The 26,756-nt window shown below is 42.5% G+C and overlaps 2 protein-coding genes across 5 annotated transcripts in view; one reads left to right on the top strand and one right to left on the bottom strand.

Moving 5' to 3' along the window:
* RTN4IP1 (reticulon 4 interacting protein 1) overlaps window positions 1-24,510 on the top strand; it is a 68,727-nt gene extending 44,217 nt beyond the window's left edge. The window contains exons 8-11 of one of the 4 annotated variants that reach the window (XM_063666478.1): window positions 474-566; window positions 11,747-11,836; window positions 12,161-12,276; window positions 23,811-24,510. In XM_063666478.1, the coding sequence (XP_063522548.1) occupies window positions 474-566; window positions 11,747-11,836; window positions 12,161-12,276; window positions 23,811-23,814 (303 nt within the window). In that variant the 3' untranslated portion in view covers window positions 23,815-24,510. Of the gene's footprint in view, window positions 1-473; window positions 567-11,746; window positions 11,890-12,160; window positions 14,446-23,810 lie in introns of those variants that run through there. The other 3 variants (XM_063666480.1, XM_063666477.1, XM_054489956.2) reach the window with 3 other exon arrangements.
* Window positions 13,410-26,756, bottom strand: part of CRYBG1 (crystallin beta-gamma domain containing 1) — a 210,078-nt gene continuing 196,731 nt past the window's right edge. Inside the window, exons 18-22 of the mRNA XM_054489955.2 lie at window positions 25,276-25,415; window positions 22,971-23,094; window positions 22,396-22,554; window positions 19,975-20,137; window positions 13,410-15,404 (exon numbers count right to left, since the gene is read on the bottom strand). Of these exons, the coding sequence (XP_054345930.1) occupies window positions 15,310-15,404; window positions 19,975-20,137; window positions 22,396-22,554; window positions 22,971-23,094; window positions 25,276-25,415 (681 nt within the window). The 3' untranslated portion in view covers window positions 13,410-15,309. The remainder of the gene's footprint in view (window positions 15,405-19,974; window positions 20,138-22,395; window positions 22,555-22,970; window positions 23,095-25,275; window positions 25,416-26,756) is intronic.

Here is a 26,756-nt window from a genome sequence, read left to right as displayed (position 1 = left end):
TTGTGATTGGGCTTCTTGTCTAAGATCATATTTTGGTGACTTATTGTCCCCAAAACATTTTTGAATTTGGTGAAAACCTCTTTTCTAGTGCCTCTGGGCTTTATTCAAACCTTAGTAGGGAAAGCCTAGAGGTCTCAGCCCCTGATTCCTCATGGGGAGGAAACCCACTGTGGAAAACCATTTAGACGATCATTTTAAGGAAAGCTTTCCTGTGCTTACTTGTTCTTCAGTCACAGTTTAAAGAAGGAGCCTGAGTGATACGGACATCTTTGTTCAGTTATTTATTTATTAACCATTTATGGAGCATCCATTCTCCGTCAGTCATTGCGCCAAGGTGCTGTGCACACATTTCGTCGGCATGAAATGAGAAATCAGTTTGTTGTAGTCATCCAGAAAATGCTTTTCCCTAAATCCGCATTTAGTCAGATTTTATGTTTTTCTGTATTTGACATGTTTTGTTTTCTTCTTTTTAGCATTTCTGGAAAGGAGTCCATTATCGCTGGGCATTTTTCATGGCCAGTGGCCCATGTTTAGATGACATTGCAGAACTGGTGGATGCAGGAAAGGTACGTGCACCTGGAAACCTGGATTGGAAGCCTTTGTATTTCTAGAGCACCTCCTGTAGACCTGCCCACTGAGCCTCGTCAGTGGGGACTCTACAGAGGTAGCCTGCTCACCTGACCTTGTGCTGCCTTACATGGCCAAGTTTACATGCTATGTCTTTGGTTCTGTCTCCATGGGAGGCATAGACACACACTGCTCCACCTGCACAAGAGCTTCTCTCATCTAGTCAAACCGCCTTGGTTTAGTAGATGAAGAGGCAGGCCCAGGGAGGTTATAGGATTCCCCCAAAGACACTTGGTTAGATCATAGCACAACTGTGATCTACATTGGGCTGCTAATATTTTATCAGGTCCCCAGGTCTCCTGATTTCTAGGTGGGTATAATAAAATCAAGGGCAAATAAATAGTCCATCTGAGACAGTCAGTGGCCAGGGCTAGGGTGGGTGAGGATTGATGGGGATTTGGGTGAAGACAACTGGCTGGTGTACTCTGCCTACTAGTGTCTGTCCTGCCGTGGACTCTGTGGGAAAGGGACTGTTGCTTATCATCTGGTCATCCTTTTTTGGATGTCAAAAGGTCTTTCAGGGATTCTAGGGATTGAAAGCCTCCTCAGCTGCCGCCTGCTTATTTGGGTTTTTACATGGTCTAAACCACCCTGACATCCCATCTCTAGAGGAATAACCCAGAAGGTGGCATTCTGGTGCTGACATTTTTTATGTTATTGACAGATTATATGGACTTATAGGATGGAGAACTTTTAGAGGGTTGTGTGAGATCATAGATAGGGTGATTCTCATTTTACAGGTGAAAAAGCTGACTCACCAAGAAAAAGGGGCATGCTCAAACTTGCAGAAATGAAACCAAAACTCTTGTGCTTTTCCCTCTCCACCTTTCAGCTGTATTTGGGACTTCAGCATACATTGTCTTACCTTTGTCACTTTGCAGTGGGCAAGGACTGGAGTCAGAGCAGGCTAGCATTAGCATTGCGTGAACCACTCTGAGACACTTGGACAGAGCCCCTGGAGGTGGGCTTTCTTCTTCTGGCCCCTGCTCCTTGCTGGCATATTTCATCTTTCCGTTTCGATTTTGGAAAGGAATATTTTTGGGAACTAATGGCTGCTTTTTATGTATTTAAGGTTTTTCTTCTTTCACAGCCAAGGAACTATATAAGAAAGAGGATGGCCTGTTATTATTTCCCAAATATTTGGGTTCCAGGCTTCTGTGTCTTTTCGTGGACTTCTAAGTTTTGGTGTGTTCTGATAGGGACAGGGGCTCGGTGTTATTGTGACTGTGTAACTCCTTCTTTGTGGGGTTCTCCCACATCCCACAGGAATGCTTATTTTATTTCTAGGAAGAAGAGAATGAATTATCATCAAGTAAATGCTTCATGTGGTTGGAACCCCATTATTAGAGAGGTCTTTGTCCTCTAGAAGCCCACGATTGTGCTTGTCCTGGTATCTGCTCCAGGCTGTCCACATGCTTACCACTGCTCTTTTGTATTCAAAACATTGTGACTCTCTCTCTGCCTGGAAATTACTGTTTTCCCAACAGAGATGAGAGGTGACTTGTATATATCTACCTATTAAATTTGGCAGATAACTGGTAATGGCTAAAATAGGACATGATAAACAACAACAAAAAAAGATGTCCTTGAAGTATTCTCCAAGGAGGTTGAATGAGCAAATGTGCCTTGTGCTTTGATTCTCCTCTCCTGCACAGGCTGTTTGGGCTTGGGAGTCATTTCTGGCAATGAGGGGTTCTGGGACTGTGAAGTTGGTATGTGGCACTGGATGCCTTGATGAGGCCAGCTCTCTTGTCGTGTCCTTGCTTCTGTGTGGATGTGAGAGGTCATTGCCTTTTTATCCTGGGAAATTGGAAAGAATGACACAGCAGATCTTACTTATATGTTGTGTGGTTGGTAGAGATTTGTTAAATTGGAGGAGGACATTTAAATTCTTCCAAGCTTTGGCTGAGCGCTTCATGATTCTCATTAGCAGGTAACTGTTAGAAAAGCTACAGTTGTTTTTTGATGGTGAAGAGCTGTGAAACAACAGAGCCAACTCTTTTAAAATACTTGAACTTTGAAAAAATACATTCATAAGGTTCAAAAACCCTAAAAATGGAAAAAGTTATTTCAAGAAATCTTCTTTTGACTGCTATATCTCAGTCACTGAAATTCTGCTTGTCAGATGCAACCAATATTACTAGTTTCTTGGGTATTCCAAAGATACTCTATCAAAACAGGAAAAATAATTTTTTTCCTCTCTCTCTCTCTCTCTCTCTTCTCTCCTAACAAAATGGATAATATACTGTGCTGCAACCTGCTTTTTTTTTTAACAGCATATGTTCAACTTTGTTTTATGTCAGGATATAAAAGCTTTCTCATTCCTTTTTTGTTAACAGCTACATAGTATTTGTATGGGTGTACCATAATTTGTTTAATTTCAGTCTTTTGCAAATAATGCTTCAGTGGATAACCCAATATTTATGTTTAGTACCTAATTGTATATATAACCATTTCTGTTCATGGAAATGGAATTGCTGAGTCAAAAGAGATATGCATTTATAATTTTGATAGTTTTTTTTTTTTTTTTTTTTTGAGACAGAGTCTTGCTCTGTCCCGGAGGCTGGAGTGCAGTGGTGTGATCTCGGCTCACTGCAACCTCCGCCTCCCGGGTACAAGCGATTCTCCTGCCTCAGCCTCCTGAGTAGCTGGGATTACAGGTGCCCACCATCACACCTGGCTAATTTTTGTATTTTTAGTGGAGATGGGGTTTTGCCCTGTCGGCTAGACTGGTCTTGAACTCCTGACCTCAAATGATCCACCTGCCTTGGCCTCCCAAAGTGCTGGGATTACAGGCATGAGCCACCGCACTCAGCCTTTGATAGATATTAAAATAGACAGCTTTTGAAAATCTAGTATATATATTTAGTGTCTGGAATTTATCTTGTGGCCTACCTTCTAGGCCCCTTCTCTCTTTACTTACCATTATCTTACCCTCTGAACCATTTTACTTCATTAGAGACTTGTTTTTAAGAATGTGAAGGTCTGGTTACCTGTCACTTGTGATTTAAACTATCTTTTTTTTTGAGACGGAGTCTTGCTCTGTCGCCCAGGCTGGAGTGCTGTGGTGCGATCTCAGTTCACTGCAAGCTCCGCCTCCTGGGTTCACACCATTTTCCTGCCTCAGCCTCCCAAGCAGCTGGGACTACAGGCGCCCGCCACCACGCCTGGCTAATTTTTTGTATTTTTAGTAGAGACGGGGTTTCACCGTGTTAGCCAGGATGGTTTTAATCTCCTGACCTCATGATCCGCCCACTTCAGCCTCCCAAAGTGTTGGGATTACAGGCGTGAGCCACCGCGCCCGGCCTAAACTATCTTAATATCTGAGCTGGGTGTGGTGGCTCATGCCTGTGATCCCAGCTACTTAAAAGTTTGAGGTGGGAGGATCGCTTGGGCCCAGGAGTTCAAGACCAGCCTGGGCAACATAGGGCAATCCCATCTCAAGGAAAAAAAAAAAAAAGAATCTGGATTAATGAGTATTACTGATAGAGTCTAAATTCTGTTTGTTAGCCCTGCATACCCCAGTAAAAATGGAGAAGCCACCGAGTTAATATCCACAATAATGAGCACTCTCTGTCAATCTGTTAATAGCATTTTCCTTCTACCTTCTTTATGAACACCAACCCTACCTTTGCTTTCTCCCAGTGCAGCACTCAGTAAATGTTTTGGTTTCCTGCCTTTAATGTGCTCACTATTGTCAGGCTCAAAAGTGAAGAGGAGCTGAAATTTCCTAAATATGTGGGGACCTCACAGTCTGTTTTTCCTGGAGATCCAGTCTTAGGCATTGTTTTCACATGACTGTCATCGCGAAGCCTTATTGCATGTCGTAGGACTCCCTATTCATCCTATCTGGGCACAATTTCAGTTTGAATTTTAACTTACCTAGTATTTTCATTATATCTTAGATAAAGTGGTTGGCAAACTACAGCCTGTGGGCCACATTCAATCTGAGGCCTGTTTTTGCGCATCCTCTGAGCCAAGAATGGTTTTTACTTTTTTTTTTTTTTTTTTTGAGATGGAGTCTTGCTCTGTCACCAGGCTGGAGTGCAGTGGCACGATCTCGGCTCACTGCAACCTCCGCCTCCTGGATTCAAGCAATTCTTCTGCCTCAGCCTCCTGAGTAGCTGGGACTACAGGCGCCCGCCACCATGCCCAGCTAATTTTTTGCATTTTTAGTAGAGACAGGGTTTCACCATGTTGGCCAGGCTGGTCTCAATCTCTTGACCTCGTGATCCACCCACCTTGGCCTCCCAAAGTGCTGGGATTACAGGTGTGAGCCACCACGCCCAGCCGGTTTTTATATTTTTAAAGATTTGTTAAAAAAAAAAAGAAGAAGAAGAACTTAGACCATGTGAAGCCTGCGAAGCCTAAGACATTCACTATTTAGGCCTTTACAGAAAAAGTTTGCCGATCCTTATCTTAAACTAGTAGTTAAATGTTTTTTAACTGAAACCCAGTCAGGCCAAGCTCCAGTTTACAGAATAGGCAGAGGAGGAGCTGCTTTGCTGGTGAAGTGGTGGCAGGGAGTGACCTCCCCGACAGATGTTCTTTCCCCGCAGCTGCTCCACACAGCCAAGGAGCCCTGGGCTCTTGGACACTAGTTTGCAAACTGCTGTTCTGGGCATTCTCAAAAAGAATGGTTTATAATTATCCCCTTAAGCGTAATGGGTTGGTACTGACGTGCCTTGTGCCTACAGTTTATTGGCATTTTCTCCTAAGCACAAAAAACAGTTCCTGTTTTCATACTATTTAACACACTTACTTTTTGGTGGGGGGAGATATAGCAAAAATTATATTCAGGTCACGCATATGCCATTGAATAGCATACTCACAGACTGCAAAGAGGAAAGCTTTGCACTTGTCTAGTTTACTGTCTTCATCCCTTTATCCCTCATCCTGCGGTGATGTCACATTTGAAGGGACAGAGGCCCTAAGAAATTAAATGATGTGCTCAAGGTCACATAGGCAGGGCCCAGGTCTCTTGACCCTTAGGACAGTTCCTTCTACAGTCCTCATTGTTTTCTGCTTAAATAATCATCCAGACATTGTTACCTAGAGTTTGAATTCTTGGTATTTTACTCTATCATCTTGTATTTCTCAGTATCTTGCAGGACTGAGAGGAGGTGGTGGTGAGGCAGCCTTCAGATGATGCCTGCTGCTAAGAAGGACTGTGTAACTGTGTTTTGAAGGAAAATATTTGTACATATTTGCTTCGATATGCATGTATTAGTTTCCTATTGCAGTAACAAATCGCTGTGAATGCGGTGGCTTAAGACAGCACTAATTTATTATCTTATAATAATAAGATTTTGGTCAGAAGTCCAAATATGTGGGCAGGGCTGCATTCCTCCTGGAAGCAGGCTATAGGGGAGGATCTGTTTCCTTGCCTTCTCCAGCTTCTAGAGGCTGTACCTCCCTTGACTCGTGGCTACATCACTCCAACCTCTGCTTCTGTTCATCTTTGACCTCTAACCCTCCTGCCTTCCTCTTATAAGGACCCTGAGATTACACTGGGCCCACTTGGATAATCCAGGATAATCTCTGCATCTCAGGATCCTTAACTTAATCACACCAGCAAAGTCCTTTTGCCACGTAAGGTGCCATATTCACACATTTTGGGAATTAGGATGTGAACATCTTTGGGGGCCATTATTCTGCCTACCACAATGCATAAAATACCTCAAAAGGATATGAGAGCAACTGGAAATCTTGGTTGCTCCTGAGGTGGGAAACTAGATGGCTAGAAATCAAGTATGGGAGGAAGATCTTTTTCTCTTTTTTGAGACAGGGTCTCACTTTGTCACCCAGGCTGGAGTGAAGTGGTGTGATCTCACCTCGCTGCAGCCTTGACCTCCTGGGCTCAAGTGATCCTCCCACCTCAGCCCCCCATGTAGCACTATCCAGCACTACCTCTTGGACAGGTATGCCCCTGACCAGCTAAATTTTTTGTATTTTTTGTAGATACAAGATTTTGCCATGTTGCCCAGGCTGGTCTTGAACTCCTGAGCTCAAGCAATCTGCCTGCCTGGGCCTCCCAAAGTGCTAAGATTAGAGGTGTGAGCCACTGCACACGGCCAGGAAGATATTTTTGAATGTTTATTTATACATGTATATTCTTCATATAATTAGTGAGCCTTCTGATGTTAGGAGTGTAATGTTCACAGGTATATTCAAAATCTTAGATGCCAGCCAAGCATCTTGGTTGAACAGTGATATAGATTTCTCAGTTGATTTATTTTAGCCAGCATCAGAATAGTTCCTATGCACCATATTTGACTTCAATTCAGAACACTTACTGAAGGCCCGCTAGCACTTACTTGACCCAGTAGATGGTGGAGAAATGTGTTGGTCACACTCAGTTACCTTTCAAGCAGCCTGCCCTCTAGAACTTTGTGCAGTGATAGAAATGTTCTCTGTCTGCAGTATTCATTTGGTGGCCACTAAGCCACTGAGCACTTGAAATATAGCAAATGCAACTTGAGAGACTGACTTTTTCATTTTATTTACTTACTTTTGATTAACATAAATAGTCACGTGTCTAGAGGCTACCATATTGGACACTGCAGCTTTTGAGAAAAATATAATGAGTTCTGAGGTAGGTGATTTCCCAGGTCTGTCTTGAATAGCTGGGCCCTCGTTTAGCAACGAAGTACATTCTAAACCTTAAGTTCCTTATTGCCACTGGATTTTGCTCCATAGAAAGAATGTAATGATTAGGGACTGAATCCCTAGGACCACTGGAAGAGGGCTGCCTTGCCTGATGTGACAAGTGTCTCATGGATCCCATGGCCTCAATGCTTCTGAGGTTTTTCTGATGCTACTGAAATTGTTTCTATGAGGAAATTTATATGGGGTTTCTCCTCTCACCTTCTGGCTGTTGGAAGTGCATTTTTTAGGGGTACCTAGGGGACAAGTCCTTGATGCTTTCCCAAATGGCACATTTACTCCCTTGGAGAGTTCCCCCGTCTGCCATCACCCCCCTGTCTCTCCCCATCTTCCAGTTTTGAGTTTGCCATCTGGAGCAGGAAGTTTCCAAGAAACAGCAACTGAGAGCAAAATTCACCTCTTCCTTTTGTCTTCTTTTTATCTAAAGGTAGACTGAGTTTAAGTCCCTTTCTTCCCCTTTACCCCAACCCAGGAAATACTGAACCTCTCACAAAGGTCAGGGGCATACCTGTCCGGGAGGTAGTGCTGGAACTGCGGTCCTGGTGCCTGTCCACAGGTGTGTGGATTTGGACTTAGACCAGGAGCCCTTAGGTCTTCCTTGGTGTTTGTCACCTGTCAGTGTCCCCTCACACACCTCACCCTCTGAGATCTGCAGCCTCTGTGCCTGGTGGAAGAAGAGGCCAAGGGTTTAGGAAAAGAAGTGGAACAGACTGTGACTTCCCAGATTACATCCATCCCATGCAGTAATGACATTAGGAGTCCTGGGTCCTTGTTTTGGCTCTGCTATTGACAGCTCTGACCTTGCACTTACCACTCAATCATTTGCACTTCAGTTTCCTAATCTATCAAAAGAGGCCCACTCGGATATGTTAGCTCTACTGTTTTGTGATTCTCACTGGGAAAAAGGGAATTGAGGGAAAACCTCTGCCTGCTGCCATGGCTGCCTAGACAGTGTCCTTCTCCACCAGCAGCTTCATGCTTTTGCAGTAGTGAGAGGTTTTCTGTACCGTCTTTCCCTCAAGCGTTAGAGAGGGTTTTTGCCTTAGCAGGAAGGAGGACTTGCCTAGCGGCTTGTAAGCAGCAATATTCCAAGGCCACATCCAGAGAGGTTAAGGTTCCCATCGTCCCTACGTTCTCACAGAAGTGATGTCAGGCAGCAGGTGCCAAATCTTGGGGCTTGGCTTGGTTCAGCCTTTGTATCAGGGGTGCGAGGCACAATCAGCACCCCACACGTGAATCCAAGACTGAATGAGGGCTGCTGCTGTGAGCGTCCCTGGCCGGCCGTGAGCCTTGTGTGTCTGCGCAGTGGGAAGCATGGTGTTGAGCCTGCCCGCTTTATAACAGGGCTCCCTGTGCCAGGTGGACTATAGTAGCGTCATCACATAAACATCCCTACTTCACTGTGAGTAACCTTTCTTTCCCCCCTCTGGATTTTAACTCTGATCCCTTTGTCCTTAACAAACAAGTATTCTAGGTCTAATGTGAGGCTGTACATAGACACTGTCTCATTATCCAGTTAATCTCTGTTTGCTGTCATGGATTCAGCCAGCAGTGGCATTTGCCTGCCTTCAATTTGAAACCTTTTTTTCCATTGTCACTTACGGGAATTGCTGAATGACTCATTATGCCATGGTCAGCCCTCTCGGGTTATTTGCCACAATAGGCCTGACCAGCCAGATTAAAGTGGGCAGTAACTGTAAGCTGCCTGTGTCATCAGTTCAGGGTCTGTGTCCCCAGTCAGAGCTCTAAATTGAACATTGAGTTCAGCCTGTTTTGGTTTAGTGCCTTAGGAGGCAGACACTTTGTCAGTCTGTGGAATGGATGGGTATGTGCACGGTACAAGTTAGGGATTCCAAGAATAAGGCAAAGGGCTGGGTGAGTCCCACTTTAGGGTGCATGCAGATCACTGGGGAAGCATTGTTTCTGCCCCACCCCTACAGGTTCTGATGTAGTTGTTCTAACAGGAGGCCTTGGACTCTGCATTTTAGGCATGCATTCAGGGGATTCCTTTTCCAGGTAAACAGCATCCTGAAAACAGCGTCCCAGGGGCTTTGGAGGAGTGATAGGTTTAGGTTTCATGTGGGACATACAGGAAACAACTGGTTTTTTTTTTTTTTTGGAGACAGAGTCTCGCTCTGTTGCCCAGGCTGGAGTGCAGTGGCGCGATCTCAGTTCACTGCAACCTCCACCTCCCGGGTTCAAATAATTCTCATGCCTCAGCCTCCCGAGTAGGTGGGATTACAGGCACACACCACCACACCCAGCTAATTTTTGTATTTTTAGTGGAGACGGGTTTCACCATGTTGGCCAGGCTGGTCTCAAACTCCTAACCTCAGGTGATCCGCCTGCCTCGGCCTCCCAAAGTGCTGGGATTACAGATGTGAGCCACTGCGCTGGGCCAAGAAACATTAATGCATTCCATTCTGCAACATTAATGCAGTCCACCCGAAAGTGGGACTCACCACAGCCCTCTGCCTTATTCTTGGAGAGAATAGAAGACAAATAGGCTTCGTCTCACAAGCCAGCTCAGAGCAGTTAATAGTGGCTGCAGTGGTGAAGATTCTGAGGTCATGCTCAGCTTGCGGGGGGATCAGCAATAGAGATGTCCTCCATAGGCGTGGATGGCACCCATGTACCACACATCTGTCATCTTGGTGGCGTGGACACAGGGTCGAGAGACCAGGTCCTCAGCTGGCACAAGGAAGGCGGGCCAACATGCAGGCTGTGATAAATCCTTACAGTCCTTGGCTACCTTTCCCTTCCTTTAAGGTTTTAGGGGTAGGTGTAGACAGCAGCACACGCTATAGGAAAGGCTCAGTGCATAGTGGTGACAGCAGATGATGGCACCAGATTGAATCCTGACTTTCTATTTATCAGAAGTGTGACATAGGGCAACTTATTTAACTCTGTTCCTTGATTTATTCATCTGTAAAATGGGAATAAGAGTATTTACCCCAGAAAATGGTTATGGGGATTAAATGAGATGAAATCTATAGAGCCCCTAAAACAGTGCCTGGCACATAGTGAGGCCAGTATGTGCCAGCTGTTGCTTTTATTATGAGCTTATTGTGATTTGTGGGTACAAAAGTATTTTCAGCTATTTGGAGAAGGGAACTTTTGGAGTCTAAGATGCTCTTCTGGTGGCTGGGCTGTGAAATTCATCCAAGAGGAAGTTTCATCAGATGCATCTGAATGTCACAAAAACACTTCTTCCTCTTGTAAAAGGAAAGCGTAAAATGTATGAGTTGGCTTATGCCTTCTGATAACTTATCCCTGCCAGTGGAGCTATGGGAGACAGGCCACTGAGATACCCGGTGGATAACTATTGATTTTTGCTTAAAGTTTTGAAAAGGAAGAATTCAGTTGGATTTTTGCATGGAGAGGATGTTACCTGGGACCTAGTTTCAGAAGGAGGTTGCTGGCATTACTGATAGTACAGTGAAAAGACCCAGCAGCATTGAAACATTTATGAGCTGGCTGGAGTGGCTTTCTTGTAAATTGTAACCAGCTGCACCGTTGTTTAGCAAAGCCTGCCAGGGCAGCTCCAGCCTGGGCCAAGTATTCTCAAAGCCCAGAAAGCTCACATGAGGTCCTTTTTTCCCACTTACCTTATTAGCTTTCACCTAAGTGACATTGATGAAGCTCCTACTGTATGTCTAGCATTATGCTGGGTGTTGTGGGGGATGCAAACAAAGTGGCTTAGTCCCCTATCCCACAAGTACTTTATGCTCTGGTTGCGTAGATATGCCAAACACTTAACAAATTAAAAAAAAAACGAAACAAAACTATTTCCATGCACTCTCTGTAAGGAGCCAGATGGATACATACAGCAAGGACCTTGGGATGTTCTCTTTGGTATTTACCATACAGCACAGAGTGACTGAGATGTGTACTCAGCTGTAACAAGTACAGTCTGTGAGGAAGGCCGCATGGTTCCTGTGGTAGTTGAAAGGGACAACACGTTGCAAACTGGGGCATGAGGAAACACAGTGTGAGACCTGGGCGGGAAGGACAGTGGAATTTTCAGAGAAGGATTTCTGGGCTTACTGACTCGTACCAGCAGAGGCATAAACATACCATGTGGAGAAAATGACAGGTGGAGAGTTTTGGCAAAGCATGGAATCTGGATGAGGGCTGAGCTCAGGATGCTATTGGTCTTCAAATGCCAGAGTGGGAGCTGTTGAAGGGTTCTGAGTAGGAGAGTGACAGACCAGCAGGGAGGAGAAGTAAGACTGGGCAGTGGGGTGGGAGGGGCTGTAAAGAGAGAAGCAGCAGTGAGGCAGGAGTGGAGGCAGCATCATGGCCCGTGTGAGAGCCTGACCTGGGTCCACTGGAGAGACACTCGAGAGAGACTGTGGCTTGAGGGACACCATGAAGAAACTAATTAGCAATGTCATCTGCCTTGAAAGATGTAGGCTTTTTTATCCACCGGTCAACCTCTTATGTTTTACAGATCCGGCCAGTTATCGAACAAACCTTTCCTTTTTCTAAAGTTCCAGAAGCCTTCCTGAAGGTGGAAAGAGGACACGCACGAGGAAAGACTGTAATTAACGTTGTTTAAATAAAAATGCAGTTTAGCGATTGTTGGCATTCTTATTTGGTGAGTGCCTGTGAGCCCAAATTTTTTTCTAAGCATCCCTTTCAAACATTTTTCCAGATTAGATTATAAATTCCATGATACAAGCTTTAAAAAATAAACACACCATTTTGGCCAGTAATTGATATAAAAATATCAGCACTTGGATTTGTCTGTAGTCAGTAGAAATTCCAGGTTTTTTCAAGCTGTTCCTTCACACTGGCTTTGCAGGTTGCTGTGGCACCTTCTATTTTACTAGCTTAAACTACTTTATTGTCTTTTTTGTTTTAGAGACAGGGTCTCGCTGTGTCACCCAGGCTGGAGTGCAGTGGCACAATCACAGCTCACTGCAGCCTTGACCTTAAGCGATTCTCCTGCTTCAGCCTCTCAAGTAGCTGGGACTACAGGTATGCACCACCACACCTAGCTAATTTTTTGTATTTTTAGTAGAGACGGTTTCGCCATATTGCCCAGGCTGGTCTCAAACTCCTGGGCTGAAGTGATCCACCACGTCAGTCTCCCAAAGTTCTAGGATCACAGGCGTGAACCACCCTGCTGGGCCTGATCGTCTTAATGTACAATACTAAAACTTTCAGTGTATGGATGGATGTTGGCATGAAGAGATAATTTAAAGCTGGTTCTTTCTTGAATTCATCACTGAGCACCTTTCCAGCTGGCCAAGGTTTCCTTTTTTGTTCCTCCACCATAGTGTGGTCACCACAGCTTTTAAAGTTCTAAATCTCTTAGTGTCATATAGAAAAATCTGGCTGGTGATTCATTTGTTTATGCTCTTAATATTGAAAGGTGAGGGCAGAGTTTCTAACTTTTTAAAACCCTTACATCTTGCATAAGGATTAGGCCTGTTTCGGCAATTGAAACATGTTTCTCTGAGGGCTTTTCCATGGAAATTGCAGCCTTCCAATGGAGCCCAGAGCTTGCCACTTTGATGTCAAATGTTTACATTTAGATATCTCTCCAGTCAATCCATTGCAGTGTGCACTTTTGAATATTCATTAATGGTAAGTGTTTTTACTTCCTAATATACTCATCCTCAGTATTGCACCTGAAATGCTTGCTTGTAACTTTTGATGTAGACCTGTTTTGAGATTTCTGCTTGGTTTATTCCTGTTAGACACTCGTTTGGTAGCACATATGTTAGATATAGGCTTTTCTCTAGAATTGCTGGTCTGGTCTTACTACCGAGTTATTGCAAAAGAAAAAAAAAAATCTGATTTTCCAGGTGTAAATACCAGCTGCTCTTGACTTCCATCTGGAGCAGCCTCAGCTCTTTTCCTGGAGGGCTCCCAGCTGGTAGTGGGAGTAAAATACTTGAGCCAGGACCTCACTCATCCTCATTTCCACTCAGAAACTATGGAGTTTGGAAAGAGAGTGGTCAGCAAAACTTTCTTGCTATTATTATACCAGCACCCCTCAAACCTGCTTCATCCTAATCAGACATTTGTTTCTAATCTGCTAGCTGACTGTCTTTGAAGGGTTAGATGAGGGCTACTGAATGGACTTTCAGATTTCATCAACATAGTTAACCAGAAGCAAGTTTATTTAAGAGATCAGTTCAGCACAGGCTACTGTAGAATGTCTTACCCCACCATATTGTAATGGTATGCACAAAAGGCCTAAAATCAGAGCTATACATCTAGGAACAAGACAGATATGTTGGATGCTGTTGTACATGCGCCAATAATATTTTAAAACAAGATAAACTATTCCAGTGACCATAATTGCCTACCATAGACTCCAGAGAAGATCAGCATTTTAGAATTAGAAACGCACTTGAATAGATGGAAAAGAAACAAGTTGTTCTACCTGTGACAAGAGCACCAGTATTGAATGATGAGGACAAAAAGAGGAAGAATATATTCAAGGAAATGTTTAGCACTTTTGTTCAAAGCTAGAACCCACTGTTTGAAGAGCAGCGTATGGGCTGGTGTCTTGTCAGTTGTTAAACTGTTTGTTTGCATTCTTGAAATGCTTACTGCAGTTGAGGGTTCCAAGATTGCTTGAAGATTGATTTGACTCTGGTCAAATCATGAGTTCCAAGACTTGACCAGCAACATCCCTAAAGGTCTCTTTTCCTTCACTTTCTGGGGATAATTAATTGCTGGTCATCCTCTTGAGCCTTTCACACCTCGTTTAGTGGCTATAGTGCCCCCAAGACTTGAGGCTGTCCACCAACAGCTGTACCCGGAAGCATGGCTGTAGAACACTGCAGGGAAGGCAGCCCCATGCAGGCCATGTGCAGATGCAGGTGGATAGGAGGGCAAGAAATTAGGCTAGAAAATCAGTTTAGCAAAAAAGTATGTAACATTGCTTCAGCACTTGTAGATGAGTAAGGATGGCTCATAAATTAGGTCATAATAGTGTTCTAGTAGCTATAAGAGAGGCATTAAACAACACTCATTTGTGACATTCTAGGGCAGCCCATGGATGAGTTAAAATAATTCAAATCTTGGCTGGGCGCAGTGGCTCAGGCCTGTAATCCCAGCATTTTGGGAGGCTGAGGCGAGCGAATTGCTTGAGCCCAGAAGTTCGAGATCAGCCTGGGCAACGTGATGAAACCCCATCATCTCTCCAAAAAAAAAAAAAAAAAAAAAAAATTGGCTGGGCTTGGTGGTGTGTGCCTATAGTCCCAGCTACATGGGAGGCTGAGGTGGGAGGATCACCTGAGCCTGGGGAGGTAGAGGCTGCAGTGAGCCATGATTGTGCCACTGCACTCCAGCCTGAGACCCTGTCTCAAAAAATAATAATTCAAATCCTACTAACAAACAAATGTTACTAGACTTTGACATTAAATTTTTAAAATGTATTAGTTTTTAATATGAACTAAAGGAAAATAGTATTTTGTTTAGAGTTCCTTAAATGTGTGAATACCTAAGGCTTTCCCACTGTGCTATGCAGCATATTTAAAGGTTCCAGAAAGTGTTTAAGGCCAAGAACCAAAATTACAGGCCTAATAAAGTATTTCTTCTCAGATGCTAAACAGTTCTCTACCTTTCAAACTTAAGCCTTTATCTTACCCTTTAAAGTGTAAGGGCTTTGTAGGTCCACAAAGTTGGTAAATTTGTTCCAGTTCTCTCCTGTCACTATCTTTGGAAATAATTTAAAATGTACGCAGTCTTGAAGTCTTGCTATAACATTTTACAAAATCACCCAAAAGCTGCTAATTAGGCAACCTGTTTAAGCAGCTACCAAAAATGAAAGGCAAGAAATGAAAGGAGGACAAATTATTGGTTTAAAGCTATGATAGTCTTTTGAAACGATGAGTAAGTTCTCTGAGTCATGGCAGCATGATTTAAGGTTGAATTTAGAATCAATGAAGGAGGAGTCGATCCACTTTCCAGTTTGGTCTTCCATCAGCATTGTCCTTTTTAAGAAATAAGGTGGCTGGAAGGACCTCCAGAAGATTCTTCTTCCTTCTTTGTTCAGGTATATAGGACCATGGCTTCCCACACTTGTGTAAACTTCTCTTTGCTGACAGTGTTGAGGATAATGTGATTTTGATCATACTGTGTGCCCCCTAAAAGAAAGGAAAATAATAAAAGATCAGTGTGCCCATGGTGAAGGGTCTATAGCAGACACAATTCCCCTAACACCAGTACAGCAAAAGTAAGCAAGTAAACAAGGTGTAGAACTGCAGGCCTCAAGGAGGCAAGGCAGGGAGGGAAGCCTGAGCCCCTGTGGGATGAGAGGGTCAACCTGCCATGGGTGAATCTGTCCAGATCCCACCATTGGGGCACCAGCACCTTCACACAGGACATCCCACCTCACGGGCTCCTTTTTCTACGCAGTTCTTAAGAGCTAGTCCACGGTCACTCTTACAATGTCTGAAATTCAAGGGAACTGGGAAAACTCGAGAGAAGGGAAAAGGAGTAAAGAGACTAACATATATTTGGTGGTGAGATGGTGGATTCGAGACACCAGCAAGGAAAGAGCAGGCAGTCCTGGCAGTGGTGGAAAGGTGGGAGGAATGGTTATCGGGGAACAGCGTTTGCATGAACAATGAAAATGGGCTGTATTAGGTCAAAGGGGAGGTTTGGATGACACCCGGAAGTACGTAAAGGGACAGGGTGGCATTGTCACTACTGGGGACTCAGTTGGTGGATAAAACTTCATAGCATTTAAGATGCTGAGTACCATTGTATTGTAAAACTATCATGAACTCTCTAACTCCCTGTCACCAGAATGTTTGTAAGATTTTCCAAAGGTGCTTACTGGATGTTTCAGATACTTTAGTGCTAAAAACAGCCTCATGGCTCCTTTCTTTGGAGAAGTACCATTAACAAAAGGGTTATCTGATTTTTTTTTCCAGTGTAGAATAAAGATCCCTTCAGATGGCTTATCTTTTTTTAGCATAAACCTCAGCACCAAGGATGTATCAACAAAGACCCCATCAAAGTAAAAATCTGTACATTGTGATGCAGGGAGTGACTGGTATTGAAAGCATGCTTCCTTCTTGGATCAAGAAGAAATAAACATTCTTTTTGCCTTTGAAGCATTTACAAAATAGGAAAAAAGTTTGAGAATTTACACAATAAATCTAGGTATTATAGTTGAGGAAGGAAATTGTCTCTTCTCCTCTTGTGAGACACTGATTTATCATCTTTGATAATCTACAGCCTCTACACAGCTAGATGTATTGCTAGATGTACTATAGAATACAAGGGTAAGGCGCTTTGGGCCTGTATGTATAAGTTTGTAGCAGTAGGGAAAAAAACTACCAGGAAACCCTACACTCTGCCGAGACAGAGACACACACAGCATACTCCACTGAAATTTCAGGAAGTATTAAAGTCACAATGTCTCTTTTCATTCTTCATTATAGTATGTTAAAATACTTTTTGTATTTTTAAGAGTATCTTTTGTATTTTAAAAGTATCTTAAAATACTTTCATATAAATTCAGCCAGAATCATGAAGACTAGAAAGTTCTTGAGAAATAATTTGATTCATTCTCTTGCCTTTGGAAAGTATTTAAATTGTGCAGACTTCATGTTTTTTAAAGTGAACATGAATCAGCTTCCACTGTTGTTACAAGGTATGTGGTCTGGAATAATACATGAATGTCTACCAAAAGAACTCATTTCCCAAACACAAGGAGATGAGCTAGAAGACAGATGCGTGATCTAATAACTCTTAGGGCAATTTTAATAGATAACAAATGGTTCAGTAGTTGTAGCTAATGGAAATCATGGTCTGCTAGTAAGTACACCAACGAGAAGAGAAGTGTTTATATTTTCCTTTGCATGGGGTGTGGGACGTGCGGCGCTGCTCTCTCATGTCCACAAGATGGCACCATTCTCCCAGTCTGAGAAAATTAAATTCAGTTTAACAAGGAATTAAGACTGCTGTAGCTAGCCGGGCCTGGTGGCAGGCGCCTGTAATCCCAGCTACTCAGGAGGCTGAGGCAGGAGAATCGCTTGAACCCAGGAGGCGGAGGTTGCAGTGAGCCGAGATCGTCATTGCACTCCAGCCTGGGCAACACAGTGAGACTCCGTCTCAAAAAAAAAAAAAAAAAAAAGACTGTTGTTGCTACCGTACTAGATACTGAGATTTCACAAATATACAGGACATTATGCTTACTCAGCAGGCACTTGAGTAATTTATATAGTGTCATTTAGGAAGGGGCTCTGGAGCTTTAAAAAGAAGTCTTAAGAAACCTAGAGTCCCACAGTTCATGTCAGAGCCAAGACAAGGAGTCAGGTGTCCTTCCTTCTGGTCCGCTGCTAATGTAACAAGTCAGCGACATCCTGTGTGCCTAGCGCATCTAGAATGTAAAGTGTCTGAAGCCAAGGAGGAGGCTTTTTTTTTTTTTCCACTCTGGTGCCCTCCGTGTCTAGCACCGAGCCTGCCACATAGTGTGTACCCCGTGAATACATGTTGAAAGAATAAGAGAAGAAAGCTCTAGCTAAGGATTATAGTGTTGTCCACCCTGGACATAGGAAGCAGATCACATTTGTAAAAAAACCAGGAAGGTTTGGTCAGATTTCCTTTGAGAACTAAATACCCTTCTTTTCCTAACATTGCCTCAAAAACTCAATTTTTTTCCAATTGAGTCACATTTCTTTGGTGTCTCTGGAGATTTTGAAACTCTTGTCAACACTGAAGCACTCTAGTGCAATAAAGTTTATCAAAATAAGAATAAAGAAAGATCTGCGTAACTCTTAACTAGTTTGAACCTCACGTTGATTATCTATAAAATGAGTATTTCACCTGTCTACATATTGACAAATCTGTTGTTGTACCAAATGTAAGGTGAGGGAGCTGTACTATATGTTACTGTTCGGTTTCTGAATATTGCATTTATTTTCTTATATCCAAGGGTACTGCTTACATTTTGTATGATCTTTGTGGTCTCCATCCAGCCTGTAGTTGCAGTGCTTAGTTTGTGTTCCCTAAGTGCCCCCTTTAATGAAGGCAAAGGCATTGTTTGCCTCTGAGCATCTTTCCAACTTCTCAGATTCTGTGTGATGCTAAGTCCACTGTTTTAAGTGTGTTGGCCAAGCTACCTACCTGGAGATCATTCAGAAGTGACAGCCACTTTTGCTCCCCATACAGTTACCAAAGCCCCTGATGAAAATGTCCAGATTCATTCTCCATTATCCAGAAAAGTTGTTTTTTAAAAATCAGATCACAGCACTTTCTTTATCCCTACAACTTTTTTTTTTTTTTTTTTCTTTGGAGACGAAGTCTTGCCCTGTCGCCCAGGCTGGAGTGCAGTGGCACAATCTCGACTCAGTGCAACCTCTGCCTCCCAGGTTGACGCGATTCTCCTGCCTCAGCCTCCCAAATAGCTGGGACTACAGGTGCCCACCACCACACCCAGCTAATTTTTTTGTATTTTTTAGTAGAGACGGGGTTTCACCATGTTAGCCAGGATGGTCTCGATCTCCTGACCTCATGATCCGCCCACCAGGGCCTCCCAAAGTGCTGGGATTACAGGCATGAGCCATGGCGCCCGGCTCTTTACCCCCTACATCATAAACTTTAATGACAGCATTGGCCTAAATCCCTGATTAAAGTAAAATTGAGTCATTTTGTAGTGATGATTTAAAATAGAGTATGTAATATACTCATAAAAATTAAAAAAAATTAATGGAGTATGTAGTATGGTTACATTATCACCAGTTCGCTAAATTTACAAAACACAATTGTGCTGACTTTCCTGATAGGGAATAAAAAAGTGCCCATTAATTTAAAGCAGAATTACCCCAGATGACATGAACACACCATCTGCGCCTGTCAATAGCAACACACTAGTTCACTGAGTTCCCACACAGAGGTTAGGTCATTCTTATGTTATTTTAAAATGACCATCAGTGGTTCTCCGGGTGTGGGCCTCAGACCAGCAGCATTGGCAACACCTGGGAACTTGTTAGAAAAGGAATTCTCAGGCCCCACCCCAGACCTACAGACTCAGTCTCTGAGGATGTGGCCCCACTGTCTATTTTAACCCACCCTCCAGGTGATTCTGATGCAAATAAAGTTTGAGGACCACCACCCTAAATTTATTCTCCCCCAAGCACCATCAATTCACTCCCTATTAGCTTCATTGAACACATGTTGCATTGAAATCCTGTAGGCTGTGTTAATTCTTTTGAGATCTTAGATCTTTTCAATGAAAGGTCACGTGTATACATGAGACTCATCAACTCTACTGAACTAAGTGCAATCATGGCCTTTCAGCTTGTGATTTTTAGCCTAACACTATTATAATAAAATAAATGTTTGAAGTCAGCCTATGGCCAGATTCTGGTTCAGCAGTTACAGCTGTGAGATTGTGGTCAAACTGGCCAACCCCTTTGAGCTTCTGGGGTGTTTTTGTTGGTTTTGTTTTTTTTTTTTTTTGGTCTGTAAAACTGGGGAGAAGAGAAGAGAGAGAGGGGATAATGTAGACCTCGTAGGGTGGCTGTGAAGATGACAGGAGATGCTGTACTGAAAGTGGTTAGCACAGCAGCTGGCACACAGTAGGGGCTCTCTTACTGTTACTACTAATAATACATTCATCATTTTCAAAAGTTATGAATAGATTTTTCCTTAACTAAAAGACATACACATTACAATAAAGAAAATAAAGCAAGTGACCCTTACCTTTGATATCTAAAACTAAATTTGGCTTCAACTTGCTATAAATCCTGCCATCGGACTTCAAGCTCCAGAACTGGCTGTCAGCATTCTGGTCCAGGGCCAGGCCTAGCTTGGAGCCAGATGTTACCAGGCTGCCCACAATCGTCAGGCAGCAGTCTTCTGCTATCTGCTCAGTGGAAAAGACAAGATATCTTAAATATTTATCCAGCTGTAAAGTCTCATAGCAATTATTTCTCTGGTTACATTGAGCTTTAAAATTATCTTAGTTCCTAGCTTCATTTACCCTACATGAGGCAGTTCAGCTCTTAGCCAACTAGAATTGGACAATAAATATTTATGCTGTTTATTTCAGATGACACGAATGATGGAAAAATCTCAATGTTTGTGCATCGTAAGAGACTTTTGCCCTTTGCAAGACTACCTTACTAGTAGGGAAAGCCTCATAACATTAGAACTGCCCATCATATTTTTCCCCGTCATAAGTGACCATGATCCCAGGCAGGTTCCGTAACTATATCGCCCTCTGACATCTCCACCTCTGCTTGGCCTGACCTTCCAGTATATGACTGCACCTCTAATTTTGTAGCACTGGGTGGCTAAAGGGCATTTTATCATTTTAAAACTCGGAATTGCATTTATTAGCATTTGTCTTTCCTTCATGAGAATTAAAATTTTCTAAACAGGCATGCTTTCCAGCTATGAAAACAGAAAAATGCAGACTCACTAGAGGGTATTTTAATGCAAAGATTTTATGAGCCCTTCCCTGAAGTGAATCTACCCTTAATATATAAATAATGTATGACAGTCATGTTCACATGCCATTAACAAAAGTTACTGGCCAGGTACAGTGGCTCACAACTGTAATCCCAACACTTTGGGAGGCCAGGGTGAGAGGATCACTTGTGAGACCCTATCTCTACAGAAAAGTTTAAAAAATTATCCAGGTGTAGTGGCATGCACTTGTGGGACCCAGCTACTCAGGAGGCTGAGGTGGAAGGATCCCTTGAGCCCAGGAAGTCGAAGCTACAGTGAGCTGTGATCGCACCACTACACTCCAGCCTGGGCAACAGAACTAGACTCTGTCTCCAACACAAAAACAAAACAATGTTGCTATAAAAGTGCCTGTTAAAAGTGTATTATTGTAGGCCAGGCGCAGTGGCTTACGCCTGTAATCCCAGCACTTTGGGAGGCCAAGGCAGGTGGATCACGAGGTCAGGAGATGGAGACCATCCTGGCCAACATGGTGAAACCCTGTCTCTACTAAAAATACAAAAAAGTTAGCTGGGCGTGGTGGCACACGCCTGTAGTCCCAGCTACTCAAGAGGCTGAGGCAGGAGAATCGCGTGAACCCAGAAGGTAGAGGTTGAAGTGAGCCGAGATCGTGCCACTGCACTCCAGCCTGGAGACAGAGCAAGACTCCGTCTAAAAAAACTAAATTAAAGTATATTATTCTATACTGAGATGAAAGCACTGTGATAATCTAGGAGACTTTTTCTCATTGACCTATTGAATTCAAAGTTGTTAAATAACATCACTGAAATGTCTGTTAGAAATAACTGCTGAAAGGCACCATTTTCTTGGATTGTTTAAGACAATTAAAGGCAGAAAGCTTCTTTTCATGATTCCATATTACAACTACTTCTGTTCCTCCTGCTAGTTCTTCTATGCATGTCCAAACAGTATTTCTGTTTACTGAAAGAATTCCCCCTCCAGCACAACAGACCCAATTAACGAGTTGTACTCCTTTTCGCAAGGCTGTGTTCTTCTGCTGACTCATAGGGCACCAGGTTTTTTTCTTTCTTTTTTTTTTTTTAAGAAAATCAGGAGCCAACGGTCAAGCTCATAAAATCAAGGAGTAAAAAGGTTTTATCTACCATAGAAGCATGAGCTTCTTTCATAAACATCTTACTACAGTCAGCTTTTAAGTGTCTTTAATAGTAGGAATGATGCAGGAGGGACATGGGCCATTTTCCAATTTACCGTATGACACTTAGGAAATGGACTGTGTAGCACACAGAGGGATCTCTTTACCCTTCATCCCATTCTGTGGATTTCCCCAAAACAAACAAACCAAGAGTGATTTTTGTTGACAGGGCTGGAGCTTATAGTTTGTTTCTGTAACAGTTACATTAAGGAAAAAGGGAAGAATAACAAACACTTCCTTTTTCTACTACTATATAAAAGTCAAGCATAGAAATAAATATTCTATCTTGGATCAGTGCTATATTTACCTTTAATTTTAAGTTCCTAGACTGGTTCTATCAGAGCTAGGATATACTATCATGAAAAAAACAAATTCATTTCTGAAAGTACTCCAGGAATTGTGAAATTGCAACTCCTTGAAGAAAAGATCAAAAGCATATGAAAGGATGAGTCACCTCCTAGCAAAGGCATCACAGGCCCCCGTGGAATCCTAAAGCTCACCCTGCATTTGATGCATCCTTCTTGATAGATCCAAATCTGATCATCGGCCCCGACATCCTCCATGACCTGTATCCTCAGAAGCTTCAGATCCTCTAAGTTTCCATTGGTTGACATGAATAACCCTGTTGCTTTGTTTCGAAGTCTGAAATAAATTCGCTTCTAGAAGACAAAACCCCCAGCAGTCGTTATACCAGATGTGCTGCTGGAAGCACTGAACAAACATGAATATCAGGAAGAATCCAAAGTGAGATATGGATTAAGGGTAATTACCATACTCAAGAGTCTCAGAGGTTTTAGATTTTCTCAATGAGAAGAGTTTGACAAAATGTCAAAGCGCCTGAGGCAGGGTGCCTGCCTGTGGATAACTGCGTTTGATGTTCAGTTTGATGGCATTCTGAAGCAGCCACACCTCTTAGCACCAGAAACTGAGCCCAGATTATTGGGGCGGGGAAGGAGTTTATGGGGTGAGGCCAATTATTAAACTTTGAATAAAAAAATTGGATAAAAAGTTGGATTGTATTTACAAAAAAATTTCAGAGGAGAGTCTATACAGAGCATGGAGAAGAAGAAAATACCTGAACAAAAGGTCGTAGAGAACCTATTTGGCGACAGCCACTGAATTCATACCAATTAGGTACTTCTGCAGGTGACAATAGGAACTGTCGCCCTCTGTAACTGCCATATTCATAAGTAACCCATCTGAAAACAAAAATAACCACAGTAAGTGGCAATTTTCATTTGACAGTGGACCCCAATTGCATTTATTTTTAGAATGCTTTCCATTTCTAGACTGAACTATATACTTTTAACATACATTGGGGGAAAAATGAAGATCTTTTCTAGAACACTTAAAAGAAGTAATTTCTTCACAAATAGCAAATTTTTGTTACATGAGTACTTATGCCAAAAAATTCCATTCTTGAAGAGAAATAGGTAAGTTTTTTCCTCCATAAAGCAATGAAATACTGTCTTTTAGTGGATTCCTCAGTTCTTCCTGGGAACTATTCATAAAATTGCTTCAGTTGTAATAATGGATCTTTAAGTTGTTAATATTTCCAAAGCTCTTAGTAGGTGCTAAATAGGGTTAAATAATAACTTTTGTCTGCAATGAGAGTAATCTTTGTTAAATCTAAAAAACTGCTAAGATACTCAGTTCCCTTCCGCTCAGATGCTACTGCTGCACACCTGAGGAAGTATGGGTTTAAGCGCAGACTGGCGTGGAAGCAGCCCAGCGCCCTCCTCTGTTGCATATTATATCAAGGAAGAATGCACTCTACTTTTAATCCTGGAACTTAAATCCTGGATAAAATTTTATCATTTTAGTCATCTTATCATAAAAACAAAATATTAAAACCTACTGCAAAAAAATCACCCATAACTCTACCACCCTAATATTCTATAATTTTTTTTTCCAGGTAGGTCTCACTCTGTTGCCCAGGCTGAAGGGCAGTGGCACGATCACAGCTCACTGCAGCCTCAACCTCCCAGACTCAAGTGATTTCCCACCTCAGCCTCCTGAGTAGCTGGGACTACAGGCGCGCACCACCACACCTGGCTAATTTTTGTGTTTTCAATAGAGACAGGGTTTCAACATGTTGCTCAGACTTGTCTGGACCTGCTGGGTTCCAGTGATCTGCCCGCTTTGACCTCCCAAAGTGCTAGGGTTACAGACGTGAGTCACTGCGCCCAGCTTCTGTGATATTTTTTTATTTTCTGTTTTTTTTTGGATGGAGTTTCACTCTTGTCACCCAGGCTGGAGTGCACTGGTGTGATCTCAGCTCACTGCAACCTCCGCCTCCCGGGTTCAAGTGGTTCTCCTGCCTCAGCCTCCCGAGTAGCTGGGATTACAGGGGCCCATCACCACACCTGGCTAATTTTTGTATTTTTTAGTAGAGACGGGGTTTCACCATGTTGGCCAGGCTGGTCCTGAACTCCTGATCTCAGGTGATCCACCCGCCTTGCCCTCCCAAAGTGCTGGGATTACAGGCAGGAGCCACCGCGCCCAGCTCGGCCTGATGATTTTTTAAATAGATGTAGTCCACCCCAACATCTGTTGTACACAGGTAGACCATACCTATTGTTTTTGTGAATAAAAGAAAAATACTTTCTAAAAACATGTATTACATTGATGGTACTCATTCATTTTTATATCTTATTCAAAAGTATTCGAAGTTGAAGTGAAAAAATCTTTCCAAGTTGACCTTTAATCATTTGTATAACATCTGCCAGTCATTCCCAGTTAAAGGAAAATCTCAACCCTGAGCTCCAAAATCAGAGGACTTGCTCTTTTTTAAAGGGATAAGTAAAGTCAGCTCTTTCTTACTTGCTAGACAATGAGAGGTGTTAAAGACAAAGTCCTTACCTTAAATAAACTAAAATCTGGATAATGAAATAAAAGATGCTTTACATATGACTTCCCAGTGGAAAAGTGTTCTACAAAGGTGCATAATTATTAACCCTTACAGAAAGAGAGGGTATATGTCAATTAGTTTAAGATAATATAAGAGAGGGAGAAATCTGATCAATTTTTTTTTTTTTTAATGAAGACAGGGTCTTGCTCTGTCACTCAGACTAGAGTACAGTGGCGTGAACACGGCTTACTGCAGCCTCAACCTACTGTGCTCAAGTCATCCTTCGGCCTTAGCCTCCTATGTAGCTGAGACCACAGGCATGTGCCACGACACCTGGCTAATTTTTAAATTTTTGGTAGAGATGGTGTCTCACTTTGTTGCCCAGGATTTTCTTGAACCCCTGGATTCAAATGATCCTTCTACTTCGGCCTCCTAAAGTGTTGGGAGTACAGGCGTGAGCCACTGTGCCCAGCCCAAACTTGATTTTTAAAATGATCTATTTTATTGAGTCAACAAGTAGGTAACTCACATGCCACCAATAACCTGAACAGAGCGTATTTGCGTGCTGAATCCCAGGGATCGGAGATTGACAGTTTCTGCATTAAGTTCAATCTTTTTTCCTTTGAAGTCTTCTCTTTCAAAGAGAATAATTGTTGGTTCAGAAAATTCCTGTTGAGGAACAAAAACAATGTTGTTATTCATCTTTGTTAATCATTCAAACTTATGTGAAAATCATCTTGTTACAAGGACAAAGCACAAAAAATCTGCTAGATTTGGCCTTTCCATAAACTCCTTTTCCAAGGGAACCTGGATGTTTGTATACTCCAAGCTAGAGAGAAAGCACAGAGGGGCAGTTAGTTTCTCCATTGCATAGGAAGGCAGGTAAATATAAATAGTTTGTAAAACAGGAAAAAAAAAAGAGAAATGGGTATATGCTGGGAATATCAACATTTCTGATGGCATTTATTTTTGACTTAGTCATTTTCACTGGGACAAGGAGGGGCTGGAAAGTCATGGACATAAATGTTGAGGGTCAGAGGGCTGTGGCATCTGATGTTTAGTCGCTTAGTGTACAGTGGTATTGCCTAATCAGGGAACTTTCCTCTTGTATGTATTTTTAAATGTCTTTTTTTTTTTTTTCTGTTCATCACTAAGACAATGATTCTGTATACTCATGCTCCCAAACTTTCCTGTAGGAATCATTGTCAGGAGGAGAGAAAAAAAACAGGATGGAAGCTCTATGTTCAAACTGTCAATCATTTTAAAGAGGACAACAGCACAAATGTTCACTGTTCGGCAAAATGAAAAGTTGGCAGCTTATGCCTGTTTTTTCAAATTATAGACACTTTTGATTCTACATTAATCTCTAATGATGATACTGCTAAGATCATAAATGATGCATTAAAAAGAATGTGGGAGGCTGGGCATGGTGGCTCACATCTGTCATGCCAGCACTTTGGGAGGCTGAGGTGGGTGGATCCCTTGAGGTCAGGAGTTTGAGATCAGCCTGGCCAACAGGGTGAAATCCCATCTCTACTAAAAATACAAAAACAAAAAAACAAAGAAACAAACAAAATTAGCTGGGTGTGGTGGTGCATGCTTGTAATCCCAGTTACTTTGGAGGCTGAGTGAGAGACTAGAGAATCACTTGCACCTGGGAGGCGGAGGTTGCCGTGAGTCAAGATCACGCCACTGTACTCCAGCCTGGGCAACTGAGTGAGACTCCATTTAAAAAAAAAAAAGCATGTGGGGATTACAATTTTTTTCCCTATCCTGCTTAAAGTTTGTGGAAAGCGTGCGGTACCTTACTGCTTCATTTATGTGGATGTGTCCTGACTTGTAAAAAAAAGATTTTGTCCATCAGTAAACAGAGCATGTTAGTGTGTAGAAGTAGTTTGTATGGTCTAGGAATTAGTTTATATAAAACATACACAGAGGAAAGAAGACAAAAATTATAGTAGTATTACTACTTTGCACTTTTATTGCACTTTTGAGATGGCATGCCCAAAA

This window comes from Pongo pygmaeus, chromosome 5 (assembly GCF_028885625.2).
Source record: "Pongo pygmaeus isolate AG05252 chromosome 5, NHGRI_mPonPyg2-v2.0_pri, whole genome shotgun sequence".
NCBI lineage: Eukaryota > Metazoa > Chordata > Mammalia > Primates > Hominidae > Pongo > Pongo pygmaeus.
The sequence above is the reverse complement of the archived record's forward strand: the minus strand, read 5'-3'. Positions and strand labels throughout refer to the sequence as shown.